Source organism: Odocoileus virginianus, chromosome 8 (genome assembly GCF_023699985.2).
Source record: "Odocoileus virginianus isolate 20LAN1187 ecotype Illinois chromosome 8, Ovbor_1.2, whole genome shotgun sequence".
NCBI classification, from domain to species: domain Eukaryota; kingdom Metazoa; phylum Chordata; class Mammalia; order Artiodactyla; family Cervidae; genus Odocoileus; species Odocoileus virginianus.
In genome coordinates, this window is record NC_069681.1 from 34,873,241 (window position 1) to 34,895,735 (window position 22,495).

Below are 22,495 nucleotides of genomic sequence, written 5' to 3' on the forward strand. Positions count from 1 at the left end.
AATATAATTCTGAGTGTGTAATCTAATACAGAAGGACATTTGCTGCTTTTAGCTTCTTTATTATTGTCCAAATTGGTTTAGGGTAATGGGTTAGAGATCTCTGATCTTTTGTAGCCAGAATGCTTTAATCAAGGATTGTGGACTGAAAACTGAAAATCTCCTTTCTGAATTTAACACTGGCATTTTTTGGTCTTTTAGTATGTGTTCTGTATGTGCTTTTTGTTCATTAAAAATGGAAATGCTATTGTTCTGCTCTTAGTAAATTTGCAAAATAAACTCATTTTAGACAATGGGGACAATGCAGAAAGACAGATTAAGTAAAACAGAACCACTGTTGATATTCTGGTGTACGTCCTTCCACAGTTTTTTTCTGTGGATGTGTGTATCCTGACTCCCTCTCCACACACACGTGACAAAACTTGGGGCCGTTCTGTCTGTACTGCTCTATATAGTGCTTTTCCTTCTTAAACATCGAGATGCTTTCCCATTGTCAGTAAATCAACACTATTTTGAGCGGCTGCTTGGTATTTCATTGTATAACTGCAGGGTGATTCCCGTAATTAATTGATGTCTGCTTAGGTAATTTGCAGCTTAAAAAGAAATTATGGAAATCTCCAATGACTCTCTGAATCTTTCCACTAGTCTTAATTATTTCCTGAGGATAAACCAGAAGTGAGATTTTTGCTTTTTCCTTATATCCATTTTTAGGTATAATACATATGTATATGTGGAATCATCTTTGCTTCCGTATCTAGCAGCTTCTGTGTTCCCTTTCATCTTTGCAGTTTTTCCATTTTTACACGATTTTATTTTTGTTCTGTCATTGTTTTCGGCAATGTCTTGTCTACTCTTTTGCTGCTCTTAATGTGATATTTATTTTGGTAATGATCTTATTATCTCTGTCTTCAACCATGTTGATTGGAAATTTGGAAAGAAAGCGTCCCAGTTTTCTTTAATTTTGAGTCAAGGAAAGTATTTGTCTGAACCGTCTCTCCTCTCCCTTGGGAATTCCTTCTGCCTTTTGCCTATTGCATTTTTTCACTGTCCCTTCCCTCTTAGAGGCGTTCTCTGGGGCTTCCTCTGGCCTGGGCGCCTCTGGAGGGGGTGTTCAGTCTGTCTGGCAGGGTGCCCAGCGCTGTGCAGGGCCCCCCAGGTCGCCTCTCTCCTGCACTCCTGCCTGACACCATCCTCCGGGTGACTCGGCCAGCATCTCCTAGTTTGATTGTAGATGAACCTTTTTTTAAATTTTCATTTTATTAACTTCACTGTGGATCAGAGGAGAGCACCGTAAAGCGTGCCTTTCATTTGCCTTCTTTAAAGCGGCTATTTTTGTCTTTTTAATAGTAAAATACATATGAAAGTGTTAGTTGCTCAGTCACGTCTGACTCTTTGTGACCCCATGGGCTGTAGCCTGCCAGGCTCCTCTGTCCCTGGGGTTGTCCAGGCAAGAATACTGAAGTGGGTAGCCATTCCCTTCTCCAGGGGACCTTTGCCCCCCAGGATTGGAACCTGGGTCTCCCACATCGCAGGCAGATTCTTTACCACCTGAGCCACCGGGGAAGCTGCCTGTTACTGAACGTGCCACCTTGGTTGTGTTGAAGCCTGGGTAGGACTGGCTCTTCGAGTGGGAGCTGGGACTCCACACTCGCCGGTCTGCTGTCCTCATCAGGGCGGGACCGGGGAGGAAGTGCAGCTGCCTTTGTGTAACAGCTGGTTCATCTGGGGTAGAGCCCCGCAGGGATGACCGTACTAACGTCGGTCAGTAAACCGTCTTGACCGAAGTCCTGTAAAGATCTGCCTTGAGCTTCCTTTCACAGTGTTTGCCGATCACGAGGTCCTGTGAGTCCTGAATCATTCCGGTGGGTGGGCTGGGAAAGCAGGAACGCTGTGCTTGCGGGCCCTCTGATGCTCCCCCGGTTCCGTTCTGACCCGGTCTGGTCCCACTGGCCGCAGGTCCTTTATGGCAGGGACTTGTGGAGGTTGCCTCCCTGGTCCCCCTCTGGAGACTCTTGGAAAGAAGCTCGCTCTAGGGACTAGCTGTGGGGCAGGGTCTGTGTGTCTGCAGCAGACCCTTCAGGGGACTGCATCTTGACTATTCCAGTGCTGTGTTTCCAGACTTCTCCCCACGGGAGCTGGCTGGCATCGCCCCCCACCCCCACCCGGGGAGGGGGCAGGGTCCTGGGTGGTCCGAGATTGAGTGATGCATCGGGTCACTGCCTGGCATGGCAGGGTCTGTGCCCTGGTCCCCATCAAGCACCCAGCCTGCTGCTGTGGGTTAGGAACCCCAGGACTTGGCCTCTCTGAGAGCGTGTGGACCAGAATGTTCCGTGGGAGAGCAGAGAGCCGAGGACCCCTTGTGTGAAGAGCCGCGTGTGGGAGTTCAGGCCCGGGATTCATGATGGCTATATTTGTGCTCAGATGCCTTTTCTTTCTTTCTTTCTTTTTTTTTTTTTTTTTTGCTTCATGCTTCCGGAGAGTTGAGGTTTCTAACCTCTGACCTCTGAATCAAAGCTGAATAGTTGTTTGAGCTTCAGTTAAATATATGCATACTTGCCGGCGCACTCCAACCCAGGAGCGGATTTGTTGCATTATTCATTTGATTTGCCTTTCAAGTGTTGAGTTCTCTTTTGGGGGAGATGCTCAGCTCTGGGTGGGAGGGGGTTGGTAGTGAAGGTGGAGCTTTGGAAGAGGGCGGCCTGGGCTGTCCTTTTCTCATTCAGCCAGAGAGCAGCTCGGAGGCGGGCTCCCCAGCCCCCATCCCTTTCCCTAGGATGGTGTTTTCTGGCCCGGGGTGACTTTGGTTAGGTGACTTCCCCTACACTCTGGCCGGAGGGTCTCAGACTTTGTTCTTTGTCCCCTTACCGCCACTACAAACCCATTCTTACCAGGCTGTATGTTAATGTTCTGGAGCTTGAAAATTATGGGATCTGAAGTTCAATTCAGCTGTTGCAGCTGGGTACTGAGAGTTAATACTCAAGACACGTGGATGGAGAAAATACAGTAAAAGGCAGAGAGTCAGAAGGTAGGCGCTCTTGTCCACTGTCCCAGGGGTCTGCAGTTCCTTCCCCTCAGTTTCACTGCGTGTTTCCGCTCCAAGAGAGGGAGATTTGATATAGATGACCTCCTGGAGATCAGGAGCCAAGAGGACTGTTTGTTCATCTCAGCCGTGTGCCATGTAACGTGTGTCTCTCAATCTGAAGTTGGTGGACCGTCTTGTCCATTGTTTCCTGGATCTGAGAAGTCAGCTAAAATGATGGTTTTCTGAGAGATGGGTGTGAGGGATTACTGTCTTATCAGTTGCGTTGAATCTGAATCTGCAAGGCTGGCTCCATTTTAATGACCATCAGTAAAATGCAGGGCTGGGAGGAAGTTGGAACCAACCTTCAGGTAGAGTGTATTGTTTTTATTTTTTGACTGTGCAGAGGATGAGTGTATCATTTTTGTCAGTCTTTTGCCTTTTACCTAATATACAAGAGAGATTTGGCACGAACAGTCCTTATTCAGCTGTATTTACTTAGGTTTGTATGCCTTCCTAAAGGTTGCTTATTTCGGTACCACCGCTGCCCCCCATGCCAGAGCAGTTGACCACCTGATGCGAAGGGCTGACTCATTAGAAAAGGCCCTGAGGCAGGAGGAGAAGGGGACCACAGAGGATGAGATGGTTGGATGGCATCATCGACTCAATGGACATGAGCTTGGGTAAACTCCAGGAGTTGGTGATGGACAGGGAGGCCTGGCGTGCTGCAGTCCATGGGGTCAAAAAGAGTCGGATGTGACTGAGCGACTGAACTGAACTGACAGAGCAGTCAGCGCCCAGGCTGGTGGAATCTGGTGCCGGGAAGGGGTAACTATCAGTCCAGAAAGTGATGCAGGCCTGGGAAGGCCTTGTGGTGTTCAAGCTGGGATCAGAAACGAGAAGCCGTTAATGGCCTGTGATTAGAGGAAATTAAATCACTGAATCCTCCCCTCTTCAAAGACTGGGAAACCACAGTTTCTTCAGAAACTGTGCCCACGATCATCAAGCAGGCATGTGGTAGGGCCTGGCTTTGAACCCATTCGTCTCAGAAGGCTACACCCTGAACCACGATGCCCCACACGCCCAAGGAACCCTGCATTTCTTGTGTAAACTGCAGATGCTGGTGTTGCTGAAACTTGGTATTAAGTGGGACAGGCCACGTGAGTTCCAGGTAGCCTGCCATGTACCAGGCAGTCCGTGCTTACTCACTACTTGCAACAGTAATGGGACTAGTTCTGGAAAATAAAGTCCTTCTTTTCAAAGATTGATGGTTTCTCCTTAATAATCACGGTCTAGTGAAATGCCAGACAGACAGATGGTGCAGAATGCAGGTGAGTCAGGGCTTCGCTCACAGCATTTAATTCCCCCGGTACGCTTATTACATTGGCTGCCTCTGAGTCAGAAGCAACAAATCTTTCACGACAGAACTTAAAGATTTATTTTAAATTGCACTTTTTCCTGAATCTTCACCGTGTTCGAAATCTGATACTGAGATTGTTCTCTTTCTTCTCTCCCCACAGCCCCAAAGGTTTTTGTTTTTGTTTTATCCTATTGCTCTTCCAAAGATAAAAGGAAAACACGTTTTAAACTTTGAACAGACCGAACTTCATGGGTAGTTTGTCAAGGTCCTGTCACATTTGGTCTTGAAGCTTCATGGGCACGTTGGCCAGTGGTCTCTGCAGACCATTCTGTCTGGGTGCTAGATTGGGCTGGGGAGTAGATGGAGTGTGAAGCTGAGGTTAATCTTGGAGCCGGGGAAGAGGGTGGAACTATGTTTTGTTTTTTAAAAAAAAAAAAAAAAAGTCATTCATTCCCTGGACATTGAGCACTCCCTCTGTGCCAGGAATCTGGCAGGGTACTGGGGTGGGATGAGCCAGGTGGTGCCTCTGCCCTTCCCCGCAGTCACTGGGGAGGCAGGTTAAGAAAGATACGCCCCGTGTGGTTTTTCTTATAAACAGTTTCATCATTGTGGCATGTTTTACGTGTCATAAAATGCCCTTCTTCCAGGGGAACCGCTCAGTGTTTGAACAACTTTGGTAACTTTACCAAGTGGTAAAATCGGCCCCGAGTCCGTGTAGAACCTTCTCGTGCCCCCACATGCTGTTTCTCTGCCTCAGTTTGCCTCTTGTGGGTGTTTCCTGTCCAGGAGGCTGTACAGCACGCGGCCCCTCATCGCTGGCGGCTTTCACCCGGATAGTGTTTCTGGGGGGCATGATACATCACGTGTCTGTAGTGAGCGCCCATTTCATGCTGAACGGTGTTTGTTGTTAAGCACCACGTTTCTCGGTCCATCACCAGCTGATGGGCATAGAGGTGATTTCCAGTGTTTGCCTGATATGAATGCTTCGTATCATACGTCTGCTTCATAATTCTTTGAGCGGACGTATGTTTTCAGTTCTCTCAGGAGTGGAACTGCTGGGTCCTAAGGTGGTTTTATGCTTAACTTTTTGAGAAATTGCCAAACTGCTTTCTGAAGCGGCTGCACCATTTCCTATGCCTCCAGCATATTGTGGGACATATTGTGGTTTTCATAGATTTATTACCGCTGCTTCCAGTATAGCATGGATAATGGTACATCAGTATGGCAAAATGGAGAAAAGCAAGCTAATAACCAAAAAGTTGTGATACAGTACTGACTCTCTTGGAGGCATCTGAGTGTGAGAGGCAGCCTCACCCACCCGTGGGAAAAGAGTGCGCTTCAGGGTGACCCAGCTGGAGTGAACAGGTTGGAAGTGGAAGTGTTAGTCGTGTGGTCACGCCGACTCTTTGTGACCCCATGGACTGTAGCCTGCCCGGCTCCTCTGTCTCTGGGATTTCCCAGGCAAGAATAGTGGAGTGAGTGTCCATTCCCTTCTCCGGGGAACATCCCAACCCAGGGACTGAACCCCAGTCTATTGCATTCTTTGCCATCCTAGCCACCAGGGAAGCTTCTGCTTTGTTTTGGGTGGAACAATTTTTTATGTAAGTTTTGGTTATTAACCCATTTCCTTCAGTCATCCCCATGAACCGTAGTCCTGGACTCATTTGTCTATTTATTTAGTTTTCCTTATGGTATCTTCCAAAATCCTGACAGATTTTGAGAGGGCGGGACAAAGTGATCCATTTACCGTGGTTTTCTGGGTAATGAGGAAATTCTTTCACCTCCGTTTGGGTCTAATTAAGGAGTGAGCAAGAAAGAAAGGCTGCCGGGGGCCTGTGGGAGAGGTAATGAGCCTGTGAAGTTGAGTGGCAGGTGAGCCACTGCGGGGATCCCATGCTAAAGGAATGGTCTCCACACACGGAGTGCGCCTGGGTGTGTGTGTGTGTGTGACACAGACAGGCTGGGAAGAGGACGGGAGATGACGAGACGGATGAGGTGAGCTGACGCCTTGTCCCTGGAGCCGAAGGTCAGTGTAAGGCGGAGATAAGCCGCTGCCCAGGAAGGGATCAGCAGAGTGATGGCCCAGGTGGGGACGCCTCTCTCCACGGAAACCTGAAGTCCACCGCGATCCTCAGGGCAGAGGTTCTGGAAGCGGTGGGCACTTACTGATTGCCCATGGACCCCTGACACTGATGCGAGGTGACGGAGAGCAAGTAATCTGTCGTGATGGCGAAGCCGGGACGGCAGCTGGAGGCCGGGCAGGGTCGGCCGACTGTCACCGTGAGCTGAACCCGGGACTGAGCGGAACGAGAGGCACCTAGTCTTTCCGCAGAGATCAGCTCTTACCTGCCCCTCCCCGCGTGGCCTTTGACGGAGGTGCTCTTCTCCCCTGTTTACAGAAGAGGAAACTGAGGTCCGGGTCAGCTGGGTGACGTGTCCAGGGTCCCTCGTCAGGTCTGGGAAGCAGATGCAGGCGATTTTGCATCTCCCTTCTCACTCCCTGGAGCTCCGCTGGTGGCTCAGGCAGTAAAGAATCCGCCCGCCATGCAGCAGACCTGGGTTCAATCCCTGCGTCGGGACGATCCCTCTCCCTGGATCTCCAGTATCCTTTCCTGGGAAGTCCCACGGACAGAGGAGCCTGGCGGGCCACAGTCCCTGGGGTCTCCTACCTGGGCGGCAGCGCTGCCTGCCCAAAGCCCTGTCTGCGCTGCGGGGTGCTTACCGGCTGGGGAGGCCGAGCAGCCAGGGTGCCCAGCCGGGTCCCCTGTCTGTGCTGCGGGGTGCTTACCGGCCGGGGAGGCCGAGCAGCCAGGGTGCCCAGCCGGGTCTCTGCTCCGGGGAGAGGGCTCCCGCCTGCCTCCTCTCCGCTACGGCCGCAGCTGACACTCACTGAGGGTGTCCTACACGCCAGGCTGCGGGCTGTGTGACATGAGCCCCTTCTGTGCGGGAGAGGGGACCGGTGGGCCCGTGGTCTGCTTGGAGCCCCCTGAGGTGGCAGGGTGTCGCTCTCGTCTGGCCTGGTGTGTGCACCTTGTTATTTGAGCCCCGTGTGAGGACCGGCCTCCTCCACACTTCTTACCCCTTGTGCGAGTGACCTGCCCTCTGCACCCCAGGTTTCTCTGCTGTGTCGTGAGGCTTGAGGTCCCTTCCTGGCAGCTGAGAGGCCCCCAGACGAGGCCTTGGCAGAACTGCTCAGCATGGACCTTCACAAGAGGAGCGCCTGGGGACGGGAGCGGCTGCTGGTCGTCAGGGTGTCTGGGTGTCTGGTCTGATCAGTGTATTTTTTGTGGCTGGCTTGTTATTTGTGTTTTGGTTTTAATAAAGAAGCTGCCAGGGTTCATTTCTCAATGAGCTATAGACATAATTTCATTTGGAACGTATGGCATATCTTTCATCAAGTGCTTGCCTAAACAAAACCAGCCTGAATTCTGTCTTTGCCGTGACACCTGGGCCTGCTCGCCACCTCAGAGAAACCCCAAGCCTTTGTCTTCCAGCCGGGGAGCCTCTCACTGCAGAAAAGCGCTCCCAGCGTGTGCTGGGGGAGCTGGCCGGGGTGGGGTGGGGTGACTGGTCCCTGCGTGGGGACTCTGCGGTGCCCATCTCGCCCTGAGCTTCATGACCTGGGGCGAGTTGCAGCCTCAGGCCCCTGGCTCATCCTGCAGTCGGGCCTCGGGGTGCAGGGGCCGCGAAGGAGGTGACCCTGCCGAGTGTCCAGCACAGTGTCTGGGAGCGTTTGGCGCTGGGCAGGCAGTAAGCAGGGTTGTACCCAGAGCCTTTGTTCAGTCCGTGCTGAGGAGGAGCTTGGCCCCAAGTGAGTGATGGCGGAGGGCTTCTCCAGGCGGCCTCCAGCCTGGGCCGCCGTCCCACACCCCAGGAGCATGTGCTGCCTGAAACCAGTCACCTGAGCATTTGCAATCACTTTTTTCCTCTCAGTTTTAATGTTTTTCTAAAAATGACATTTTATTGAGCCATTTCTGCCTCAAACATCCATATAAAAGAATAGAATGTTGTTACTAGGATTCCCTAAATTTTAAGAGTTTTAGGAGAATTTCTAGTAATTTGGATATGTAAGTCTAGACATAAATTCATGCATTTAACATCTCCGTCTCGGTTTTCTTTTTTGTGAATTTTGTCGAGTGTTTATCCAGGTGGCTGGAAACACAGGTGGGGGGAGTTGGGTTTACTGGCGGGGTTGTGGGGTGCATGTCACGTGCCTCAGAGCGCTGGGGTGAGAGGCTACACGGGCTGCTCATCGGAGGCAGCGATCGACGTGGAAAGGCTGCGAGGAGCTCACCCGGAGTGCCTGGGGCTTGATGCACTGCGTAGGGAAGCTTGCTTCTGTGGAGACCTGCGACTTAGGCCTCACCCTGAAAAACGGCCTCCCATCAATTAGCTCAGAGTGAGGCTTCTTCTAAGAGACCATCTGAGGATAGAAATCTGTTAATGCTGAACTAATTGGAGCTACCTACTATTGAAAGAGCTTTATCTGGTAAACAACGGTTACTGATTCAATGGACATGCGTTTGAGCAAACTCCGGGAGCTGGTGAAGGAAAGGAAGCCTGGCCTGCCGCAGTCCATGGGTTGCAAAGAGTCGAGCGACTGAACAACAATGGTTTTTATTTTGGAGGCCTGAAATCGGCCAACTAGTTTTGTAAAACACTTGGGGCTAGAGGTGGAGAATGGGTGTTCTTGGTGGTCAGCGAGGCGGGAGAGGAAGAGGCTGGAGAGGAAAGACTGGACAGGCAAGCTTCGGGGGAACCCCCTGCCCCCTGCTCCGCTGTAAGGAGAGCAGGTGAGCGTGCTGGGAGCTCTGCAGGCCTGTGACTGCAGGTGGCCTCCGCCCACCCACCCCCAACCTTGGCTGCACGGGGCACTCTTCAGGGCGGGTTACAGGGAGGTTAAATAAGCCCCAGGGATTGGGGTTTGCTGGTGGGGCCGGCGCACAGGCAGTCCTGGCTGGTTGCACCCGCGCTGGGAACCGGTGGCCCTGCGCCCGCCCCCCTTCCCCCCCGTGGGGTCCCCCATGCCCTGTGGGCCCCTCGGGGTTGCAGTCTCTGCCCTGGCCCCCGAGTTCCTTCCGACGAGGCAGAGGAGATGGCGGATTCCTCGGGTGGTTCCTTCTTCCTCCCGGCCGAGACACCCCGCCATCTCTCTGGTGCCTTTGAGAGGGGGCTGATAGAGGAGGAAACCCTGGTAGCTTTGCTCTGGCTCCCTGGGTCCCAAGGCAGCATCAGGGGGTGAAAGAGAAAGTCCTGCCCTGAGACCTTCTCGCCAGGTTGGGACAAGGAGCCCGAAGTTCCCCTCTTCTGCTCGTGTCCAGCCATGTCTGTGGTGGTGGGGGTGGGCGCACTGAATTGTGACCATGACCCATGTCAGGTGGCCAGATGCCTTCCTAGAGGTGTGGCAGGGGCTTCCCAGGCCAGGGAGAAGTAGGGGTTCCCCCCCAAGTTTCTTTGTGCCTCTGCTCCTGGAGTTGAACGGGCTTTGGATGTTGTAGAGACTCCTGGCTATAGGATTTCTGGGCACATCCCCATAAGAGAGTATTTGGCTTTGGGGGAGCGCTTTTTCGGTTTGTTTATAAACTTGGCATTGGCTTTGTGTGTATACATATCCTGTATGTATTTTATAAAAAGGCAGCTTGATTTTCAGCTGGGTGGGGTGTGGGAAAGACCCTGGTAGAGAAGTGAGCTTTGAGCTTGTTAGGAGGAGAACCCTGTTACAGGTCAATAGGCTTGATTAGACAAATGGCCCAAGTGTACTTCAAGTACAGAAAGCCTCTTTAGTGGTTAGATTAAACTGACGAGGCAAGTTTTCAGGGCATTTTTATTTGTTCTAATCAGCTTTAAAGATATTTATGGGAAGAATAATTTGTGTTAGAAAAATAGTGACACGAAGTTAAGCCGTCCTTTGAAACAGTAATTTTTAATCTCTTCGGGGCCATGTGTTGTACATGGTTTGTCCTCCGTGTCTGGGCCGGTGTTTTCAGGTCAGTCACCCAGTCGTGTCTGCCTGTCTGCAACCCCGTGGACTGCAGCACGCCAGGCCTCCCTGTCCATCACCAACTCCCGGAGCTTGCTCAAGCTCATGTCCGTCGAGTCCATCCAGTGTTTGCTGGGTGAGTGTTCTAGTGATTTCTAAAATGTCCCCAAAGCCGAGTGCTGGTTTAAAACCGATCTCACTTGCCTCTGCTGTGCTTGCTGAGAGCTGGCGCCCGCTCTGCAAGGTAATAGCCGTCACCTGTGCTCTGCAAAAGGGTTTGCGCTGGGCCTCGCTTTCCCTGCTTTCCCCGCTGCACTTGGGCGGGTTCGATCCTCTGCCGCACCTGTGAGGTCAGTGAACACTCAGGCATTGTTGTTCCCATTTTACCCAGAAGTTAAGACCTTGCTCAAGGTCGTGCAGCAGTGCGTTACTGCAGGAGGGAAACCCATGTCTTTTGAGTCTCAATTTTGTGCTTTTTCTGTTGCGATCTGCTGCCAGAGCTTGGGAGGCAGTTATCAGCGTGCTCGCCCTTTGGAGTCAGATGGCTCCGAGTTCCGTTTCAGGGTCTGTCACAGGCCCGGTGTCCTGGGGCAGATTCTGTAGCCACCATAAGGCGGAGATGACCCCTCCTTCGGGGGCGCATTTGGAAATGGGGGAGGGGCGTGCAGAAATGGCAGCCGTCTTTCTCAGGGTTCGTTCCACCCAGGCCAGGTCCACGACTAAAGAGTTTCACAGCCTCTGACTGCACCTGCTTTGTGACCTGGGGAACCAGGATTTCAGCTCAGTTACGGCTGTCAGTATGCAGCAGCCTTATGCATTCGAACCTCCTGCAGATTGTCTTGTAAGATTTCTTCGATTCGGGTTTCTGCTCAGAAACGATTAACAGGATTCCTGTTGCACAGACTAAAAGTATGTGTTTCTGTCCTCTTGACTAGCTGGTGGGGTGTCTGTGTGTCTCAAGTCCCCTGCCTTTTGCACCTTGCCTTTGCTGTAATTCTCCCTGAGCTTGGGCCTGCGTTCCTTTTTCTGCTTAAAATCCCTTCTGCTCATCTGGCTTGAGCCCCTTCTCCTGAGGCTGCTGATGCAGAGCGGACGCTTCTTTTCTTTTTGAATTTATTTTTGGTTGTGCTGGTCTTAACTGCTGCCGGAAGGCTTTCTCTAGTTGCAGTGAGCAGGGGCTCCTCTCTAGATGTGGTTCCCGGCTTCTCATCGCCGTGGCTTCTAGGCTCTTGGACTCCATAGTTGTGGCACCGGGGCTTTAGTAGCCCCTTGGCATGTGGATTCCTCCTAGGGACAGGGATCGAGCCCATGTCCCCTGCACTGGCAGGCGCATTCCTGTCCACTGTACCTCCAGGGAAGTCCTTTTCTCTGTTTTAAAGGATCTAGTAGACACTGTTACTGGAAAGTTTAAAAGGCTTATGAAGGATTGGAAGGTTCTCATAGGCACCATCTTTTGCTTATTTCTAGCTCCCAGTGTCCTTCCTTAGTCCTGAGAGCCTCACACTGGGCGTGGGGAGGGTCATTGCCTGGGTGGCTCAGCGCCCTCTCTGGACCCTTGTGATGGAACACCACCCGGGGCCACAGGGCCCTCTGGCCTCGCTGGCTAGTTCACCCCAGGGTGGCCTCTGTACTTGGGAGTTTCACAGCTGTTTCCTTCTCTCTTTCTGAGGATGTTCACTCAGGCCTCCTGGAATTCTCCTTGTCCCCTTCCAGAGGGAGGAAAGGGGATTTTAGCTGATTTTAGAATCGTGCCATGGAGGGTGTGCCGGTTTGTGAGTCTCGTGATCTGGGTTTTAATTCTGGTTCTGGTTCAAATAAGAGACTTCTAAGAAGCTGCTCAATCTTGACCGAGTGTTGTCAGAAAGAATAGCTCGGTGTTAAGTACACACAAAAGTAACCATAACAGCCAAAGTGGTTTCTGTTTACTAAGGACTGTTTAGCAGATACCATGCAAGAGCTTTCCTTTGGTCCTGATTTTATCCTCTCGGCAGCCTGAGGCAGTAAGGAGTGTCACCATTTTGCGTGTGGAAGCAGGCGGGGTGTTTCCCTGACTCGCTGGTAGTATGGTAGAGCTGAGACCTGAACTCGGGTGGCTGAGAATGCAGGTACCTGTGGCCGCCTGGAAGCCTGGATTTCTGGCAGATGATTTAAGCACTCAGAAGGACCGCATTGAGTCTCCGTGTTTGATAGCTTTTCCGGGGTAGGGGCCGGGGTGTATTTAGTGTCTTTTCTCCACAGGTCTTGTCCAGCTGCTCCCCCAAAGGATGCTTTGCAGAATCAGAGCTGAGCATTTGTTTGGTGTGCCCAGCACCTTGTAATATTTTAGACCATGGTTGCATTTTCCTTGTCTTCTCCTTATTATGTGCTGAACTTTGGCTGGGGTTTTGATTTTTTTATTTTTATTGTGGTGTAGTATATTTTAAGATTTGCTCTTTTATTTTTTGCCTGTGGGGGTCTTCGTTGCTGCTCATGGGGTTTCTTCTCACTGCGGCGCGCGGGGGCTCCTCTCTGTTGCAGTTCGTAGGCTTCTCACTGCATGACTTAGCTTACTGTCCAGCACGGGCTATAGGCCCCAGGGCTTCAGCAGGTGCCGCGTGGGGGCTCAGTTGCTCCAAGGCATGTGGGATCTTTCTGGACCAACCAGGGGTCGAACCCACCTCCCCTGCCTTCATTGCAAGGTGGATTCTTAACCACTGGAGCACCAGGGAAGCCCTTGATTTTGTTTTGTTAACGGGGCTTGGGTGTCGCCTGCAGGTTCCCGTGCTGCTCACCTCTTTGCTGGGTTAGGTTGGCAGGGTCACAAGATAATGTTCTTAAGTGGAAGTCATAGTCTCGAGGGGGAAAATGCTCTGTAAAGTGTCGTGAATACGGTTTTCAACCAGTGGCATGAAACACGTGCCCTTGCAGAAAGGAGCCCTGGATCCAGGCTCCAGTTCGCATCAGCAGACGGGCGCTTCTCAGCTGTAACAGTGGAGTCATAGTGGCCTCGCTGGGGGCACGAGGAACCAGGTGCAGAAAGAACCAGGAATTCTAGTAGACTCACCCAGTCGGGATGCAGAAGCCCCGCGTTACCCCTCACTCGTTCCCAGCCCCCAGCCCTGCCCTGCCCCCACCCCCCAGTTGTGGCCCCTGGAGAATTCTCCATCCACAGAGTCCTGAGTGCAGCCTGTAACCCGGGTGCTCGTAGACAGTGTCGAGAAGTTGGGGGGTCAGAGGGTAAGTCGGGGGAGCAGCAGGAAGTGGGGGCTGGGAAGGGGCTGTGGGCCTCAGCTTCATGGCGAGTGCGTGCCTTCAGCCTTGAGATGGTGTGCTGTCCCCTCTGGTTTAAGCAGTGAAGGAAAAACGATGAGCTGCGAGGAAGCTGAGCTCTGCCTGCAGGGTGTGCAGGGGGGTCTGGGGGTGTAGCCGCTGTGGGTGAGCCTGGCGTGGTCGGGGGACCGCACGCAGGGACAGTTTTGGTTGGTGGGCGTAAGATAGGAATGGCGGTGCAGGGGTTTCCAGCTTTGGGAATAACAGATGGCGACACTGCTAAAAATGGGACCCACGGGGAAACCGACATGGGAGGATGAGGTCGTGGGAAACGGCTGGCTTGTAGCGCCCGCCTGGGTGCCTTGGGGAGGTGGGGAGAGCGGGGTTCTGAGGCCAAGTTGGGCTCCAGGAGGAGAGTTCGGTCCTTCACTCAGGATGCTTACCAAGTTCAGAAGAAGGAAGGGGCCCGCCTAGTCCAGACCCGCTGCCCTCTCGTCTGTTGCTTTGGGGATGGTGATGTGATAAGGTGCAGGTATTGGAGCACAGCAAACCACTTAGCTTCAGCCCAGAGTGGTGCCGTGCAAACCATCGTATTCGTCTGAAGCTGAGGGCCTTTGAAGGTTGATTAGTGATGCCGGATGCATTTTTTCATTGCCAGAAGTGATCAAAAGAACACAGTAATAGCTGTTCAGGTTTAAAAAATATAAAATACTTAAGTCATCATGGAAGTATTTTAATGAGTTCTCTCGATGGGTCACGAAATGGGCTGAATGACCGTAGAGGCCAGAGTTCTAACGGGGCGCTCTGGTGGGGGGTGGGGAGCAGGCATTGCACCCTGGGGTTTCTTTTCTCAGGGGGATCGGAATCCTCAAGGTTCGGGGACCGGACCCCTTGCTGTGCCGCCTGTGTGGTGACGGCCACTTCTCCTGGGCTCGTGCCTGTTCACGTCCTGCTTCCGGGAGATCCCAGGCTTTGGGGTAGCCGGTAGCCCCAGCACTTGCATGTCATAGCTCATGAGAAACATCTGCGGAACTGGTGACCCCAGATTGCTTGGGCATGTCCCCTTGGTTTTGGCTCTTCTGCGATCCTGAGCCAGGCTTTCCTGAGCTCGATGGGGGAGGGATGTGGGAGCCTTTGCAAAACCCAGACCTGTGCCTGGACCCCGTACCTCGGGGGAGCCGCAGCGTCTCCATATTTTGGTTGGTTTCAAGGATCCTGACCTTAGGACATGTAATGAATGCCCTGGTTTTTTCTAAATCTTGAAGTTAAACAAGACAAAGTGTGAGTGGGTAGAAAGGCTTAGAATTTCACTGACCAAGGTTTGCAGAGACAGATGGCTTGGAGTTGCCGTGATGGGGGGAGGGTGATGGAAAAGACTGAAGCCATAAGAATTAGGATAAGCCAGTGTCATCTCCTCCAAGTTTTCACGTAACCTCCAGGCTCCCCCAGATAGGATGTTGGGCTGTTTCCTGACCCAGGTGGGGAAGGTTTTGAGGGATGTGGAGAGGTGCGAGCAGAGAGGAGACATCAGTATGGGAGTGCCGTCTCTTACAGACGCATCCCTCGGTTGGTGGGTACCAGATCCCCGCTCTTAGGTGCACGTGATTCTGTTATTTCTCTCTCTAGTCTGTCCCTCAGAGGGGAAACACAGACCCAGGGGGCAGGTAGCTCGGTGGGATCACATAGGTTAGTGAGCGAGTTTGTGGGACTCACACGCCCTCGGCCATAGAGTGATGATCTCCTGGCTCAGCTGCGGGACTGGGAAAGTTCCACTGGGCATTGAAGTGATGTTCTTTAGTGACTGGTCTGGAACCTGAAGAGCGGGGTGTGCAGGCAGCATCCACCCCCCCCCCCCAACCTGGTCTCTGCCCAAGTCCCCCAGCTTGTTGCCCTAGGAGAGGGGAACGGTGGGGAAGGGTCCTGGCTTTCCCCTGCTCAGAGAAGGCCGAGCCTTTGTGTGTTCTGACTCCGGCCTGGGAGCTGGTTTCCTTTCAGGCACATGGGGGACGGGTGGGGTGAAGCGCAGGCCTTTCTAACCGCCGGTGATGACCAGCGCTTGGTTCAGCTTAGACCTCTCTGAAAAGAGAATTGTCGAGATGGTCGGCAGGTGACACCGCTCCTTCCCAGGAGATCTCCTGTCCTCGGAGAGCAGATTCTGGCGGCAGAATCTTGACGTTCCTTTGTGCACTAGGTCATCTCTGGCTTTGATTTCCTGACCGCGCTGCAGCGCTTGGTGACGGTCTTGTGCGAGAACAGCCGAAGGGCGGGGACCCTTGTTTGTTCAGGGCTCTGCCGTCATCATCTTGACAGATGGCTCCCCTTCTTTTTAAAAATGTGTTTATTTTTCGGTGGCACTGGGTCTCTGCTGCTGCACTCAGGCTTTCTCTGGTTGTGGAAAGAGGCACTCTTTCTTTGCCGCGCACCGGCTTCTTGATTGCGGTGGCGTCTCTCGTTGCAAAGCACAGGCTCCAAGCTCGCGGGCTTCAGCAGTTGTGGTCTGCAGGCTCAGCACTGGGGCCCCAGGGGTATCGAGCGCAGGCGCCGTAGTTGTGGCCCACGGGCTTAGTTGCTCTGGGGCAGGTGCAGGCTTCCTGGACCAGAGATGGAGCCTGTGCCTCCTGGGTTAGCAGGTGTTCCCATCTGCTGCACCACCAGGGGAGTCTGTGGCTCCCTTCTTGCCAGGGGTGGGTTTTGGTTCGGTTCATGGCTGGTGGCCCAATGGCAGAGTGTGGAGTGCCGCGCCACACTTGAGCAGGTGCAAGACCTGCACTGGCTTTATGGGTGCGGATGCTTGGGAAAGGGCCTCAGCGGGGAGGGTCAAGGCAGTAGTGAAAGCAGCTGTTTTTTCCTACGTGGTTTTAAACCCAGCACAAGGGAAAGGGGCAGTTTATTGAAATGACACACTCCTCTCCCGAGTACAGAAAGTCTGTCTGTCTGGACCCTGTCCTCAGGAATGGACACTTTTGTCTGGCAGTGGTCAGCGATCTCTGTTGATTCCGTTATCTGTTGGGCGACACATCACCCCAGAACTTGGTGCCTGAAGCACACAGTGATTTAGTGTTTCTCCCAATTCCTCGGGTTGCCCTGGGGCTTTTCCACAGGGCTCGCTCGGGCCCGCTCACTGCCCGTGGTCGGCGGGAGAGCTGCTGGCCTGGCCCGGGTCGGGCAGCGAGGACACTGGGCGTCCCTCCCTGTGCCTTCAGTCGGCCAGCTGTCTGACCCGGGCCTGGGTTCTCCCTGCCGGCAGCCAGCCCAGGCCTCCTGAGGGGCGATGGAGGTGCAGCTGCAGGGCCACAGGCTTAACCTAGCCCAGTGTTGCGGGATATCCCAAGGCCAGCTGGGGCTCGAGGGGAGCAGCAGGCACAGTGCAGGAGGGGCCCGGGCTCGGGGAGGGATCGTTTCGACCCTGGAGGCATGATTGTGACAGTCTACAGGCTCAGGGGAGGAGGTATCAGCCAGCAGTTGATCTGGGAGGCCTAGCTCCAAAGGCAGGATTGCAGCCAGCAGTTTGAAAGTTACCAGATACACACAAGATAAATATGGAGATCACACAGCCTCCTCCTCATCCCCTCCCCTGCCCATGACTGTGAGAGTGTTCGGGGATCTCTGAGTGTCCCAGGTGTTTCCCACCGGCCAGGTTTGGGGAGCATGGATCCTAATCCTGGGAGGAGGAGGAGAGAATGAGCAGGAGGCCAAGTGTGGAGCCTGGGGGGACGGCCCTGCGCCTGAAGAGGCTTCTGGAGCCAGGGAGGCTAGCAGAGGACCCGTGGGGAGCAGAGCGGGGCGGGGCGTCCTTGTGGAGGAGCCGATGCCAGAGCCGGCCTGTGATGTTGGGGCTGCGGGTGCTGGTGGCTCTGTGACTCTCCGGGAACTTGCTGGGGAGACGGCACCCTGAAGCACGGTGGCGGTGGTTTTTCAGTGGGAGACACCTGAGTGTGTTGCCCAGGGCGGAGGTAGGGGTGGGGCGGGGGGGGGGGGTGGCGGCAGGCGGAGGAGGGGCTCGTGGTTGAAGCCACGTCTCGGCACAGCGGAGGGTGGACTCGAAGGCCCTTGGGAGCCCTGCTGGGGGCAGCTCTGTGGGGTCCCCCAGGACGGCGGGTTGGTGGGAGGGCCCGGTTAACCCAGAGCCACCCACACTGCCGGCTCTGTGTCTGACCCCTTACTTTCTGTGGGTCCAGTTGTTCTTGCTCCTCCTTTCAGCCCTCCTCCCCACCGTTTCACAGGGAAGGCCTGTCTGTAGGGTTAGCGGCTCCTCGAGGTTAAGGTGGGAAGGATCCCTAAGATGGGAAAGACCCCTGGCTCTCTGAGTGTCAGTGTCACCTCTCACTCCCTCCTGGGGGGAGAACTCGGCTGCTCACCCGTCTCTCTGGTCAAGGGAGCCGTTAGGGTGGGCGCTGGAGTCCTTAGAGCTAAACCTTATGAGGTGTAGGTGATATGTGTTTTTCAACTATTCAGATTGGTGGTTACGAGCCTTCAGAAGCCATTTCAAGGGTAGGACGTTTACCTGACAAAAGAAAACACTCCCTTATTGTTTCCTGGGATCCAGTTAAATATTTAGGCTAAGGCAGCGGCAGTTAAGTGCAGATGCATGGGGCTGTGTTTACTGGAAACGGCCTGCTCTGAAACAAGCCAGGGTGTATGTCTTTTTCTCTGTTATATGATGTTGCTGATTAACCTATGTTTCAGTGTATACCTACCCAAATTTGAAAAGTTGGGGTGGGGTGTAGGGAGAAAAGTAGAATTTTTGGTTAGACACGAGTGATTTTTCAATAAATCCATATATCTGTTACGTTCAAATAAGTGGTTTGATATTTATTTATACAAAAGCTGGAGCCTTCCTCAGTTTCTATAATTGAGCTGGGTCACTGTTCCTGTTTGCACATTTGCTGTGTTTGATAGTGTAACTTGCACACGCGGGTGAGATTGAGAAATGTGTGTGTCCTGAGTGTGAAGGCCTGTGATCACCACCAGCCTGATCCTTAAGGAAAACGAATCCGTCCTTAGAAAGACCATGGTCTGGACGTTGTTAATACACAGACGTTATCCAAGCACCCCTGTGACTTACTGAAGTTTCCCTTTTCCTTCTCTCCTGCAGAACCTAAAAGCTGATCCAGAAGAGCTTTTTACCAAACTGGAGAAAATCGGAAAGGGCTCTTTCGGCGAGGTGTTCAAAGGCATTGACAATCGGACTCAGAAAGTGGTCGCCATAAAAATCATTGACCTGGAGGAAGCAGAGGATGAGATCGAGGACATTCAGCAGGAAATCACAGTGCTGAGTCAGTGCGACAGCCCCTACGTTACCAAATATTATGGGTCCTATCTGAAGGTAAGGCTCAAAGACGCAAATGCGCGTTTCCGTCGGGCTGCGCCCGACTGAGACGTGAGCTGCGGTCGGGGAGGATTTCAGTAAACAGCACAGTGGCGTCTCAGAGGAAGAAGTGTCCCGACCTTTGCAGTCAGAAGGACCTGGCTCCGATGGTCCTCTCATCTTAAATGTCACTGACGGAAATGTATTTTCAGTAGAAAGTGTTTGATGTTGAAATTCCATTTCAAATAAGAAAGCGTTTCTGAGTAAGACCTTGTCATCAAAAGTGCATTTTTTTTTTAAGCTAGTATAATGACGACCACTCATCAACTAATTTTAGTATGGTTTGTGATGAAGGCTCAGGCCAACCTCAGAATATGAGTCTTTTGATATTTTCATATCAAATGTGTTTTAATTTAGTGTCTTTTTTTCTTTTTTAAACTGCTGAGGACTGAGAATGTTGATTAGTGAGCTAGTTTATCTCCGTTAGACTTTGAAGAATTCTCAGTTAATAAATAATTACTTAAAGTGGTGGTTACAGGATACTACTACAAATAGTCCTCAACGTTCATGCAGCTCTTCAGGTGGGAAAGAATTCTGTTAAAGGTGGCTTCCCAGTCCTGCATGGAAAGTTTAAGATTGTCCCTCGTGTTTCAGGTTCCTTAACATACATCATTTTCACATGGGGTTTCAAAAATCTTAAAAGAGTCGGTGAAAAGCTTTCTGAAATAATCCTTGTGGAGACTAGAACTCGGCAGGTAGAAAGAACTTCCTGAGGGGTCGGCAGCGGAACGCCCGGGTGACGTAAGGCCGGGCCTCGTCCTGCCGGGTCTGTCCTCTCGGGTTGCTGTATTGTAGCCGTCAGCCTGCTCTGATGTCAGAGGGCTGGTACAGGCTTCGATTTTGTGGAAATGTGGTAATAAGGTTTAAGTGGGAGGATGGGACATCAGTGAGCCGTTGATTCACTGAAATGCATATTTAAAGGAAATAAATATTGGATGGTAATGCTATCTTTTTTTCATTGCCTAAAGAGTGGCAGTATGTCAGAGGTCAAGTGCAGCAGTTTGAAATGGGAAGAATAAGTTTCGGAGTCAGTTGTCCTGGACTTTGCGTTTAAACTTCCCTGCTTCCTCGTTTGTAAAATGGAGAATCAGGGTATACACCTCATTGTGGCCAAGAATAAATAGAATTGAGTGTATGAAGGTATCTGGCTGTGTACTGGGTACTTAATGAGTATTAATTTCCTTTCTTAATTGTCTGGGTTTATTTCTATTTATCTCAAATTACCTAGCAGTGGAGGACGTATCCACTGAGGTTGGAAGCAAGAAGGAGGCGGGTAGCAGTGACAGTTGCCGTGGGGGAGCATCCAGCTTGGGTCTCAACGGGGCACAGGGGAAGTGCTGTAAATAAGCTCTATTATTTTCATGGTCCCAAGAGAAGGGCACACGTGACTTCCACACGGGAAGGCAGAGGTCTTCTTAATGTTAAATTTCCTTTGAGAAGAAAAAACTAATGACTGAAGAGACTCACCTTGAACTCGTGTCTGCTGATTATCACTTATCCTTTGAGAAATGACTTCAACATAGTTTCGTAGTAAATCCAGAGTTGGGTTTCATGTAGTATGCAGGCGTTGTAATTTTAACATGAATTGTGGTCGCTTTGGCAAAGAAAGTGTGGAAGAACCTCGCAAATTTTTGCTGATGAATATACTGGCTAATATCTAACTATGGAAGTTCAGGAGCAGTGGTTCAGAAGTGTCCCTTTCAGTCTTAGCTCCTCACTGGAATTTTTACCGCGTGCCGAGTATATTGCTGAGCCACTAATCCCAAGTCAGTCTAACGTCCTTCTAGAGTCAGCGAGTGAATGAGTTAACCTCATGTCACCTGCTCCTGGAATGAACACCCTAGGTTTTTAATGGCTCAGTATGATAGAAGTTTATTTCTTGCTCACGCATAGCCCTGATCCATGGCTGGTTTTCCTCCAGTTACTAGGAACCCAGGTTCCTTCTCTCTTATTGCTCTTACCCTGCCTGTATGGCTGTGTTCAGCCGCCCCAAGTCAGCTTGGGGGTGAAAACGGAGGCTCCTGTGGGGAGTTCTCATGCACGCAGTCCAGGGCCAGGCACCTTGTTTCTGCCCACACGCCCTGGCCAGGCTCAGCCTGGAGACCACACCCGACCCGGGAGAGCCTGGGGGGGCCGTCTCATGGAGGGCTGCTGAGCAGACTGGTTGGTGCTGAGCCAGCCAGTCCTTTCCAAGGCCATCTGCGCTCAGAGGGAGGCGGAAGAACCCCAGGGGTGACTTTCCGCTCGCTCTGCTCAGGCAGGGTGAAGAGCGGTAATAATTCTGTCTGTGGTGCTTCATGTATTTCACCAGGCAGATTGTCCCGCGGAGAATGTAACTGCCTCAGAAATGCCATGACTAATATCACTGTTGTGAAAAGTTGCCCTTCATTTCTTAAACCTTCCAGTCACATTTGATGAAAACCCATGAACTGCTCTTGTTAAAACAGTGTTAATTAACTACTGTAACTTGAGCAGGACTGGTTCCGGCCGCTCTTTTGTGAGAGAGTCACACGAAATGCCTTGGTCCAGAGGAAGACCCTCCAGTGACAAGCCAGAGGCCGTTTCCCTACCATCTCCGTAGGGTTAGGTAGTTTGATTAGTGTGGTCCATGCTGTCAGGGGCTTCCCTGGTGGCTCAGGTGGTTTACCACCTGCCTGCAATGCAGGAGACCCAGGTTCGATCCCTGCGTCGGGAAGATCCCTGGAGAAAGAAATGCCAACCCACTCCAAGACTCTTGGCCGGAAAACTCCATGGATGGAGGAGCCTGGCAGGCTACAGTCCATGGGGTGGCAGAGTCGGACACAACTGAGTGACTTCACTTTCACGTCCCATATTGTCAAGTAGCTTCCCCCTGTGGCTCAAGACAGTAAAGAAATGCCTGCAATGCAGGAGACCGTGCTTCCATCCCTGGGTGGTGGGGAGGATCCGCCGGAGGAGGAAATAGAAGCCCACTCCAGTATTCTTGCCTGGGGAATCCGATGGACAGAGAGCCTGGTGGGCTACAGTCCATGGGGTCCCAAGTGTTGGACACAACTTAGCAACTAAACCACGACCACCATGCTGTCAAGTAAGATACACTTTAAATTGACATGTAAGAGGAATGCATCTTTGACACAAAGTTGAAAATTACTGTGCTTGATGTGGCTGTTCCTGCCTTGTTAAACTCTCCATAGCTTTCAGAGCTAGTGTTTTTAGTCTTTTAAGTGGTGACGGGGAGAGGACCTCAGGGTTTCACCTTGTGTGAAGGGACTCTGACTCACTGGAAAAGACCCTGATGCTGGGAAATGTTGAAGGCAGGTTGGATGGCATCACTGACTCAATGGACGTGAGTTTGAGCAAGCTCCGGGAGTTGGTGATGGACAGGGAGGCCTGGCGTGCTGCAGTCCATGGGGTCGCAAAGAGTCGGACACGACTGAGTGACTGAACTGGAAAGGGACTTTGACACACCGAGACTGAGTAAAGAGGAAGTGAGCAGAGACGGGTTTCTGTCTTGCTGGATTCACATTAGAAGTCTCATAGTTA

The 22,495-nt window shown here is 52.1% G+C and overlaps 1 protein-coding gene across 2 annotated transcripts in view; it reads left to right on the forward strand.

Moving 5' to 3' along the window:
• Positions 1–22,495, forward strand: part of STK24 (serine/threonine kinase 24) — a 91,069-nt gene that overhangs the window by 23,946 nt on the left and 44,628 nt on the right. The window contains exons 1-2 of one of the 2 annotated variants that reach the window (XM_070471489.1): positions 12,405–12,461; positions 18,701–18,931. In XM_070471489.1, the coding sequence (XP_070327590.1) occupies positions 12,420–12,461; positions 18,701–18,931 (273 nt within the window). In that variant the 5' untranslated portion in view covers positions 12,405–12,419. Of the gene's footprint in view, positions 1–12,404; positions 12,462–18,700; positions 18,932–22,495 lie in introns of those variants that run through there. The other variant, XM_070471490.1, reaches the window with a different exon arrangement.